The sequence below is a fragment of the Laccaria bicolor genome, genomic scaffold (genome assembly GCF_000143565.1).
Source record: "Laccaria bicolor S238N-H82 LACBIscaffold_31 genomic scaffold, whole genome shotgun sequence".
Lineage (NCBI taxonomy): Eukaryota > Fungi > Basidiomycota > Agaricomycetes > Agaricales > Hydnangiaceae > Laccaria > Laccaria bicolor.
In genome coordinates, this window is record NW_001889902.1 from 309,918 (window position 1) to 321,016 (window position 11,099).

Here is an 11,099-nt window from a genome sequence, read left to right on the forward strand (position 1 = left end):
TGAACATCTTGCATGGAATTCAGAAGTTCCCAGAAATGTTCAACCCCATGATGAAGAGGCTCCTGAATTAGAAAATAAAAATTATTTCAGTCCTCAATGCTATTATTGTGTGGAAACAATTTGTGCACCTTGTGGTGTTGTCATTGCATGGGTCAAGTTTTCAAAATCTGAGTCACCAACAAACATCTTAAAGTTTATGGAAGATACATTTCCAGATGAAAGTACAAGACCTGATTATATATGCATTGATAAGGCATGTCTGGTTCTTAGAACAAGCATTCAAAATGGAAGCTGGGATGAATGGTGCAAGACTAGCCGACTTATGGTCAATGCATATCATTACATCAATCATCGCACTACAGATATGATCTGCTGAAAATATTGCAACCCTGCTCCTCTTGATGGGTCAGCACCTAATTTGGTTATTGAAGCAGAGACCAAAGACGGGGAAAAATATTTGAAACGAGCATTTAATACTCAAGCATGTGAACAATTGAATGGGTGGCTTGGGGGATTTGACTCTATCTTGAAAAGGATGACTGTTGACAATTTCAATTGGTTTTTGCATGCAATGTTATTTTACCATACCCAATATGTTCTTGAGAAGATAAAAAAGAGAGAAGAAAAGATGAAAAAAGGAGACAATGGTGATGGTGATGATAGTGATGATGATGCTGGTAGTGATGATAATTGATTAGTAGATAAAAGGTCATATTTTTGTATTATGTCAATCAATTCAACAACAGACTATTTTTAAGTGTAAGAATTTTATTCTATAGAGTTATTCCATATGGATTCCACCCTGAAAATGGTATACTATAAGTGTAAAATTATGATTCCATGAACTCATTCCATATGGAATCCATCTGGAGATTCCATGGAATCCACCCACCAAAAGCCTGGAAAAGTATGGAATCCATCTGGAAAAGTATGGAATCCATCTGGAAAAAGCATGGAATCCATCTGGAAAAGCATGGAATCCATCTGGAAAAAGCATGGAATCCATCAGCCAAAGCATGGAATCCATCTGGAAAAAGCATGGATTCCATCAGCCAAAGCATGGAATCCATCTGGAAAAAGCATGGAGTCCATCAGCCAAAGCATGGAATCCATCTGGAAAAAGCATGGAGTCCATCAGCCAAAGCATGGAATCCATCTAGAAAAAGCATGGACTCCATCTGACATTCCATGGAATCCATCTAGAAAAAGCATGGACTCCATCTGACATTCCATGGAATCCATCTGGGAGAAGTATGGAATCCATCTGACATTCCATGGAATCCATCTGACATTCCTGGAATCCACCTCCCATTCCATGCAGTCCATATGGAATAACCCGGGGAGGGTAAAGTATTGGCTTTTTGAGACTACAAACTTTTGTAGTCTCAGAATCTTAGTGAGCGTGATCAGAGTGTGATCTTGAACTTCAACGTCTACATCTACAAATGAACAACATCACAGAGTGTGACTCTGTGACATTGTTCATCTGTTGGGACTCTGTGACATTCCTTTTCTCTTCAACCCACAACTTCACCACCACTCTGTCAACACCAACAACTCCACCTCACCACCATGTCACTGTCATGCCAGGTCACGCAACCCACCACTGCAAAGAACCCTGGCTGCCCAAACTGACAATGACCACCCAACAAACAACACACAAATGGCCACCACCCACAAAAATCAATGACCAGCACCCACGAAAGTCGACGCACATGCCCATGGTGCACCCACCCCAATGCAACAAGGATGCTGATGGCGCACAACGACACACAACATTGTCACGGAACAACTACAACCACCCCGGCACCACAAGAATGACACAGCAGCGCCACATCACCAACCCCCAGCAAACACACGACATTGAAGGAGATCGACGGCAGGCGAGGACGACGGTGACGAGGTTGTGCCGTACCCAGCCTGGTAAGCAGTCACCACCCCAGCTTTTTCCCTTCTGATACCAATGAGGTGCCACGTCGCTAGCTGCGATGTGGCAACCGGATGACGAATGACAACATCAGTCGTCATTGGTCGTCTTTGTTTCACCTGGCAGACCACAATGACTGCCCTAAAAATGAAGACAACAATGGATGAAGGTGTGGGTGGTGGACCATGGACGAAGACGAACACTCACGGATGACCACCAACAACCGCAAGCACCCACCAACGACCATGAGCGCCCACCAATGACCACAAGCTCCCACCAATGTCCACAAACAAATATGACCACCCTGCAAATGTCCACGAGTGCCCACCAATGAGACGAGGGCGACCCGCCCACAAACATTGACAACTGCCCACAAACAAAGGCGACCGCCCACCAACAAAAATGACTGCCTGAACGGACACAAGCAATGACGAGCCCAGGGGAGCTCCCCCCTCCATCACTCCTTACCCCTCCCCCTCTCCCCATCACTCCCTCCCTCCTCCATCACTCCCTACCCCTCCATTCCCTCACTCCCTCTCCCATTCTCTCACTCCCTCTCCCATTCCCCCTCTCCCTCTCTCTCACTCCCTCCCACTGCACACCACTCCCCCTCTCCCTCATTGCAGCACTCCCTCCCCCTCTCTCTTATTGCCTGGCACCCCTCCCTCATTGCCTATAACCCCCTCATCCCCTCCCCCATTGCCTAGAACCTCTTCCCCCCCCCCCTCTATCATTGCCTACCAGCCCTTTCCCCTCTCCCTATTGCCCACCAAACCCCTCCCCCTCCCCCTCTCTGAAGAGGAAAACAGGGAGAGAGGAAGAGAAGGAGAGAAACAACAAAGAACTTGGTGAACTCTTGTCTGTGAAAGTGGGGTGGGAGAGATGTTTGATATCACATGCAGGGGTTTGACTGGCAGGGGATGGTAATACAGATGTGGGTGAGGTATGCAGATCAGGTGCAACTGGAGAGAGAAAAAGAGAAAGAGCAAAGAACTTTGTGAACTCTGGTTTTTGAAAGTAGGTTGGGAAAGATGTTTGATATCACATGCAGAGGTTTGACTAATACAGATGTAGGTGGGGCATGCAGATAAGGTGCAATTGGAGAGTGAAACAAAGAACTTTGTGAACTCTGGTTTTTGAAACTGGATTGGACAACATTTTGATATCACATGCAGGAGTTTGTCTGGCAGGGGATAGTAATACAGATGTGGGTGGGGTATGCAGATAAGGTGCAAATGGAGATCTTGGAGCTGAAGTAGAGGCAGAAGTGGAGGGGATTTCTAAGCAGCTAAAAAATTCCATAGTGCGAACTGTATCTATAGTGTCAAAGTGGATAGTACTTAAGCAACTCAGGAATCTTGGACTGAATAGCTTCAAGGTGAATCATACATGTCATTGAGGCCCAAAATTGTTGAAGGAGAATGAATGAATCTGTAATGCGAACTGTATTCATAGTGTGATTGGAAGTGGATGATACTTAAGCAACTCAGGTATATCACAGATGCTATTGATGCCCCTTATTGCTACATACATACTGGGAGCACAGCTAGACATAGTGCCAAAACCCCTGGAAGTCATTGCAGAATCTTCCAGAATATATACCCCAGACAGCAAAAAATCACAAGTTTTTTTGCTAAAACTAAGACCCCTGACACCACTACAGACCAGAAAAATATATCCTTACCACATCTGTATCACAAAATATATCCTAAGGCCAAGCCAGGGCAAAAATATATTTGTAAGGTGTGACAGTGACATTTCAGGGTCCACTCACCAAAAATATATCCTTACTGCATTTCACTTGCAAAATATATTTTGGTGGTGTGACACAGACATTATAATTTTTGTGTGACATTTCAGGGTCCATGTGTCAAAAATATTTTTTAGATTTCAGGGCTTTCTAGGACCCATATATATCTAGAATATAGATATGGTCCATGACATTTAGTCATGTAACTTACGTGGAGTTTGCATGACTAATAGTCAGTTGGCACTGGGTGACTGAAGTGGTTCTTCATAATCTGCAGATGCAATAAGCACTATCAGGAACATCCAGCACTCAATATCGGCAGCTGTTAGATGGTAGCCTGTTTGTGCATATTGCTCAATTGACTTCAGAATTTCATAAAAGGCCTTGTGCCAAACAACTCTTTTGAAGTTCACAAATTTCTTCTTCCCAGTTTCACCTGCATCTTCCTGTACCTAGGAAACAAATCAGGATTCAGCATAATCTACAAAGTAGCATGTCTTACAATTGGAAAACGATATACTCACAATTGGAAACCATCCAACACAAACCCTTTTACCATGCCTTTCCCCATTCCTTATCAGTATTGGAAGGTGGCAGTACTTTACTGTGCCCTACCTATTCCCGTCAGACTCTGGTCATTCCAGCGGAATCCGGTGGAATGGGACAGGACTCTGGTGGAATGGGACAGGACTTGGGTGGAATGGGACCGGAATCCAGTGGAATCCACCAGAGTCCAGCGGAATCCACTGGAGTCCAGCGGATTCCAGTGGATTCCAGTTGAACAAGACCACAATCCACCATAAATAGCAGTACTTTACCCTCCCCCATATGCTCTGATCAGCACTGATCAGAGTTTCTACAATCAGAATGGATCAGCACTGAGCTAGAGGTCAGGTGACTTAATCTGCATTGATGCAACTCCTCAATACTCAGAATAGGGAAGGGGTATAAGGAAATGGGGAGGGACAAGGGGGCAGGGAAAAGGAAGGGGGCAGGGACAATGAAATGGGGAAGGGGGTAAGGACAAGGAAATGGGGAGGGACAGACAGGAAAGGGGGGAGGGAAAAGGAAGGGGGTACATGGAAATGGGGGACATGGAAATGGGGAGGGACAGGGAATGGGGGTACATGGAAATGGGGAGGGACAGGGAAGGGGGGAGGGACAATGCACTCGTTGTCGTTGTGTCATGTTGTGGTGGCTGTTAGCGAGATGGGATAGGATGAAGGAGAGTCAGGGGACTCACCTTTGTGTGAACGACGAACGATGACAACGATGTCATCGTTCGTCATTTGGTTGCCACTTTGCTGACAGCGACGTGGCACCTTGGTTTCCCATCATTGGGGGCACGTCATCGTGCATTGACGTGGGCTTCCATTTGCATGGTCGTCGTGCATTCACGTGGTGGTGGTGCATTGACGTGGGCGTCTTCTGGCATGGTCATCGTCCATTGACGTGGTGGTGGTCCGTTGATGTGGGTGTCCATTGCCATGGTTGTCGTCTGTTGACGTGGTGGTGCATGTTGTCGTTGGCATTGGCATCTGTTGATGTGGCCGTCCGTTGATGTTGTGGGGCGTGTCGTGGTCCATGGGCGTGGTCATGGTGGTTGTGGTCATCCCTCATGGTCTGTTTTCGTCGCCTCGACCTCGCCGGGGCTTGTTTGCTTGCTGACATGGCGTTGCCGTGTTGTTGTTGATGTGGTTGTTGTTGGCAGTTGACGATGTTTGTGGGCAGTGGTGGCCACAGGTGACCATGGTGACATGGTGTGGGTGGGTAGCAGGCGCATGTTAACGAGGAGTGGGGATGTTGGTGGTGGTGGGAGGAGAGGTTGGTGGTGGTGGGAGGAGAGGTTGGTGGTGGTGGGAGGAGAGAGGGTTGTATTTGGACGAGCGTGAAAGCCGTTGCCAAACAAACAATTGTTTGGCAATGGGCTTGTGCCAAACAAACCGGATTCTGGTTGCACATTGTGTTTTTGCCAGACTGGGGACCATTCCGGTCACAATTCCGGAATGCCGAAATTCCGCTGGAATGGTAAAGCACCGGAATGAAGAAAATAGCAGGCCTCCCTGCTAAATTTCATTCCTCCGGAATCCACCGGAATCCGCAGGAATGACCGGAATCCTGCAGGAATTAGGGGGGCACTGATAAGACCTCGAAGGTGGGCACAAACTGCAATTGCTGGATAGCCTTTGGCAGTTCCAAAGGATGATAACCTATTCTTATCTGCATAAACCATAATAAAGAAGGGAACTGCACCTGGTGGAAGAGATGACTGTTCAGTACCCATTAGTAACCACTACCAGTGTATAATTAATACAAATTTATACTCACCTGAATCTCCCACCATGCATCAGCTGTCCAAGGTTCATCTATAAACTGCTCAAATTTTTGACCAATAATGCCATTCAGCATCCCAATGAAATTCTTTTGCAAGATGGGGGTCATGGAGGAGTTCCTGAGCCCAATCCCACAATGGACAAGTCCAGACATCAAAAGGCTTTTCTTCATCACCATACTCCACTTTAATTGTCGTTTTTTCAAACTATCCAAGTCAAATTGCATTAATTAGATGAACATTGTAGCCAAATACAATATACTTACAGCTGTTGCCCTAATAGCAGCATTCTGCCAAATCTTGCTGAGGTCAGATTCATTCTTGAGCATAAAGGATTGTGGCTCAGATATACATTGATGAATCAGAGTGATAAGGGCATTAGTTTGGTTCTTATTCATGTGAGTATCCAAGATTAATTCAGCCAGTTCAAAATCAAGCCATGAACGGAAAGGTTTCCATGGTTCCAGGTCAGGTGGAATGTCAACATTTTTAGATCCTGGAAGCTGGTTCATGTACTCGTGGAATTGAAAAAGCTGAGATGGGTGCCCACTCCTGGGGTGGTATTCCACTTTGATGTCATCAAGCTGAGGAGGCCTCTCAATTGAATCAGGTAGCCCCCTCTGGTCATTTGCACCTTCAAGTGGCACAATATCCTCAATGGTGCTATTCTCATGCATGGATGGTGATGCATGATCAACATCATGGGAGGCGTCCCCTTCAGGTTCCGTTGCTCCTGTCGCATTGTGTTCTGCCATCATCAAACATATGATCCATGCATTAGCATAGTGTACATACCGTACTCCACATATTCAGCCTGCAAGCGACTTGTATCATACCCTAGATCTGAGCTGATTTGGCACAATCCAGAGATCAATAAGAATTATCATACCAATGATGTGCCGACCATCATCAGACCCAATTATAGGAGTGGAAGGGCCTGCGTGAATGAGATAGGCAATTTAGGCAATATGAATCATGGTGTACTCACCCAATAGCCCCTCAGTCCTTACTCATTCCTCAAACTCTTGTGAGGAAGCCCCAATCAGATGTGATTTGCAAAATTTTTGATGTTGCGTCAGACCTTTTGATTTGAAAGTCTGCCCACAATAGGCACAGACAGAGACATCGCAGTTATGGTAGCGCTGCAGTATCTTACAACACAATGTTGATCTTATCTTGCTCACATAATTATTTTCAGTGCTTACACTGTGGTTACAATAACACCTGACGGAATTGTAACCTGTTTGGATTATAAGGCATGTTGGATTTTTCCGACAATATGGACTACTCCATGGAATCCATATGGAGTGGTGTTGGAGTCCATATGGAATTAATCATTCCATGACCATTCCATCATCATTCCATATGGAATCCATGATGTCTATGGAATAAGAAATTGGCTGGGTCCCCAGCCAACATTGATTTCATGGATTCCATATGGAATAACCCAGGGAAGGTAAAGACCTCAGAGGAAGGAACAGTTTTGATGAGTCTGCGTTGTTCCTGTACAAATCCTATCCATCACACAACACTTAGTGGTACTTTGGGGATGGGGAGGAGGAAGAGGGAAGAAGGGACTGGGAGGGCTGGTGGGCATGGTAAGACGATGGGGTAGAGCGAGGAGGGGGAAAGCCCGATGAGTTTGAGTCTGTCGGTGTGGTACATTATTCCTGTTTTGTGTTTGAAGGTTTCGCAGATCATCCACTGCAGGGGGATGCATACTAGGACGGGTTTGGTGCTGTTTGCGACTGGGGTATGGTGTATGTTAGTTGACAAACGGATTGAGGAGGTGGGTTGGGTTACGTACCAGAACCGCCACCCACGTCTGCCAGGTATCATTGAACATTGAGCATCGGGAGTAATAGATAAGTAAAGAATATGCACCACAATGGCATCCCGCGAACCAAACCTATGTACACATCTGAGCACTCCTCTCTCTGATGCAAGTGAAGAAATGCACCTCATCAATATCCGTCACCTTTAGCCTCTCGACACCATACTGCCTCTCAAGCGCATGCAACCTAGATTTACTAGGATGCGGCCCAGCCTTTTGTTTAATCAGCCCAACATGCTGATCCATCACACTAAGAGTCTTTTCATCATCATTGGGCCGGTTCCATAAATTCGCTTTAAACTTTGTGTGGTGTCCGTCTAGGGAGATGGCGTGTCGGAATGTACGGACGATGGTGTTTGAGGTTGTGAATGGGAGGCGGCGCAGGATTAGGCCTACGGAGTTGACTGTGTCCCTGTGAATAGAAGAAGGGTGAGAAAGATGAAAGTAAGAGGGGTGTGAAGGAAGGACATACCAAACCCCAATGAACTCAATATCAACATCAATATAAAAAGCCCTCTTGAACGTGTTTGATTGTTTCCAACCCAATTCGTCAGGGCGCGTGTACATCTTGTACATGAATGGGACTTGTTGGTGGTTGCATACTGGTAGGAGCCCAATTTTGTGGATCATCCTGGCGAGGCTAAGTAAGAATGATAGTAAGTATGAAGCGAGTTTTTGATGGAATGAGAGGAGAGAGGGACTGACCATCGTGGAGCTCTTTACACTCCTCCACCTATTTCTACTGGACTCCTACTGGACTCCTGGAATCCTACCGGACTGGACTAGGACTGGGACAAATTTCATGTTGGCTGATCACCATACAAATTTTGTGTCCCAGTCCTAGTGGAGTCCTAGTAAATTCCTACTGGAATGGTCCCAAATCACAAGGAATTGCGGATTCCTAAGGAATGGGTATAGTGGAGTCCAGTAGGAGTCCAGTAGGAATGTCCAGGTACAAGGAGTAGTTTGTCACTGTTGTTGTTATTATTATATAATGTAAAAAAAAGCGCAAGCTGATGGAATTGAACCCTTGACTTCTTGGGCACAGGTACAGTAGTAGTGCTTAACCAGCTGCACCACAACAGCTTTACTATACATACATAATATATGCTCTACATACCAACTGGCCGCCCACTTTCCTAGAAAGGATATCAGCAAATTCCGCGAGTGAGAATTTCGCACCAATGGTAATCAACAACCCAAAACCTCTCTCTTCTCACCACCACCCACACCCGTGCCGCCTCGTCACCACCACCAGTCGCCGCCACCACTCACAACCGCCCATAGCCGCCACCGTACGCCATCCACGATGCCCACTGGCCAACGCCACGTCACCACGATCACCCATGGCCACCACCAGCATCAAGAACGACGCGAGAACGCCACGTCATGAACAAACGAGCCCCTGGCGAGGCCGAGGCGATGAAAACGGACGACGAGGGATGACCACGTCGCCCCCACAGCCATGTCAACAGACGTGCCACGTTGCTAATAGCGACGTGGCAACCAAACGATGAACGACGACAATGTCGTCGTTCATCGTTATACAAAGTGAGTCCCCCCCCCTCTTCCATCCTAATCCACCTCACTAACAAACACCATGACATGATGACGACGAGCGCCCATGACGCCACCATCACACCACAACAACAACACGAAGACGACGAGCACCCACCACGTCGAGTGCCCACCATGTCGACCACCCACCAATACACGACAATGCCGAGCACCCACGCCGAAAGACGACGAGCACCCACCATTACACGACAACAACAACACGAAGCGCCCACCACGACGAACACCCACCATTACATGACGACGATGACATGAAGACGTCGAGGGCCCACGCCGATGAGCGCCCACGACAGCAAGCATTTTCCCTCCCCCTTCTCTGTCCCCTTTCCCTCCCCCCTTCCCTTTCCCTTCCCATTTCCATGTACCCCTTTCCTTTCCCCTCCCCCTGTCCCCCCCTTCCTTTTCCCTGTCCCTTCCCCCTTCCTTTTCCCTGTCCCTTCCCCCTTCCTTTTCCCTGTCCCTACCCCCTTCCCCCTTCCTTTTGCCTGTCCCTTCCCTGTCCACCCCCATTTCCTTCTACCCCCTTCCCTGTCCTCTCCCTCCCTGACCACATTAGATTAGTAAAATACTTTTTGTATATAATTATGTCTATAGTTATCAATATAATATTTTTTATCTGAACTTCTAAGGTGGCCTAAGGTCTGACTTCATAAAATATTGAGATAGAAAGTGGTTACTCTAGTAGGAATCCCATCTCTGAAACATTGCATTCACTTTGTTTAAGTTCAATTGGAGTCCAGTAGGAGTCCAGTAGGGGTCCAGTAGGAGGGGAATGTGAAAATGCTTTTTTGGAAAGAATGTTGAAATCCAGTAGGAATAGGTGGAGGAGTGATAAGTATTGGGGAGGGAGTGGTGGTGCTGGGCCCTTGTCGCCGTTCACGTGTGGTGGTGTTGGGCCCTCGTCCGTTGTTATTCCGTGTTGGTGTTGTCGCACGTTGTTGACGTGTCGTCGTGTCATGTCATGTCATCGTTGTCGGCGTCACGTGTCATGGGTGGTGCTGGGTGTTGGCGTTGTCGCACATCGTTGTCACGTTGTCGTGTCGTGTCATTGTCATTGTCACAGTGGGCGTGGTGGGCCATTGTTGCCCTTAATGGTGGTGGTGGTGGGTCGTCATGCAGTTGTCGTCGTTGTTGCATCACTGCGTGGGCCGTTGTCACCATTTATGGCTGCTGGTGGGCATCATCAGCTGTTCTCCCCCTTGTTGTTGTGTTGTCCATGTCGTGTGTCGTCGACACGTCATCATGTTGTTGTTGTTGTGTCATCGTGTCATCATCATCATGTCGTCATGCTGTCTGCGTCGCATGTCGTTGACACGTCATCATGTTGTGTCATCGTGGGTCGGTGGGCTGTCGTGGCCGTTTGTGGGTGGTGGGCGTGGTGGGCCGTCAGTGCATGTCATCATCATCTGTTGGTGGTCAGATGAGCTAGGTTGGGGTGGGATGGAAAGGGTGGGGATGGGGACTCACTTTGCGCAGACAATGTTGTCGCCATCGGATGACGCTGGATTGTCGTCGTTGCTGGGGATGTATGATGGTTGAGGAAGAGAGACGTGGATCATTGATTGGGAAAATCAAGCGTCGGCGTTTGCCGATGACCATTCTAGGAAGGCAGTCAAATAGTCACAAGTGGCTACCATCTTTATCATAAAACTAAGGCACTTGCCTGTAGAGCTGTGTGTAT

At 47.3% G+C, this 11,099-nt stretch overlaps 5 protein-coding genes across 5 annotated transcripts; 2 read left to right on the plus strand and 3 right to left on the minus strand.

The window, feature by feature from the left end:
* Positions 1-1,445: 1,445 nt before the first annotated feature.
* Positions 1,446-2,140, plus strand: LACBIDRAFT_331087 (uncharacterized protein; the record flags this gene model as incomplete). The annotated part of the gene is made up of 2 exons (XM_001885394.1): positions 1,446-1,923; positions 2,022-2,140. 2 exons carry the CDS (start codon positions 1,446-1,448, stop codon positions 2,138-2,140), a joined length of 597 nt encoding a protein of 198 aa, XP_001885429.1.
* A 99-nt stretch (positions 2,141-2,239) lies between these two features.
* On the plus strand, positions 2,240-2,606 carry LACBIDRAFT_306614 (uncharacterized protein; the record flags this gene model as incomplete). Its single annotated transcript, XM_001885395.1, has 1 exon — positions 2,240-2,606. The coding sequence occupies exon 1, from the start codon at positions 2,355-2,357 to the stop codon at positions 2,604-2,606; it is 252 nt and encodes an 83-aa protein (XP_001885430.1). The 5' UTR covers positions 2,240-2,354.
* Positions 2,607-5,670: 3,064 nt separating this feature from the next.
* Positions 5,671-5,961, minus strand: LACBIDRAFT_306615 (uncharacterized protein; the record flags this gene model as incomplete). The annotated part of the gene is made up of 1 exon (XM_001885461.1): positions 5,671-5,961. The coding sequence occupies one exon, from the start codon at positions 5,959-5,961 to the stop codon at positions 5,671-5,673; it is 291 nt and encodes a 96-aa protein (XP_001885496.1).
* Positions 5,962-6,054: 93 nt separating this feature from the next.
* Positions 6,055-6,919, minus strand: LACBIDRAFT_306616 (uncharacterized protein; the record flags this gene model as incomplete). Its single annotated transcript, XM_001885462.1, has 4 exons — positions 6,055-6,216; positions 6,276-6,757; positions 6,805-6,823; positions 6,899-6,919. The coding sequence occupies 4 exons, from the start codon at positions 6,917-6,919 to the stop codon at positions 6,055-6,057; spliced, it is 684 nt and encodes a 227-aa protein (XP_001885497.1).
* Positions 6,920-7,530: 611 nt separating this feature from the next.
* On the minus strand, positions 7,531-8,473 carry LACBIDRAFT_306617 (uncharacterized protein; the record flags this gene model as incomplete). Its single annotated transcript, XM_001885463.1, has 5 exons — positions 7,531-7,757; positions 7,817-7,834; positions 7,894-7,918; positions 7,970-8,255; positions 8,316-8,473. 5 exons carry the CDS (start codon positions 8,471-8,473, stop codon positions 7,531-7,533), a joined length of 714 nt encoding a protein of 237 aa, XP_001885498.1.
* Positions 8,474-11,099: the final 2,626 nt, after the last annotated feature.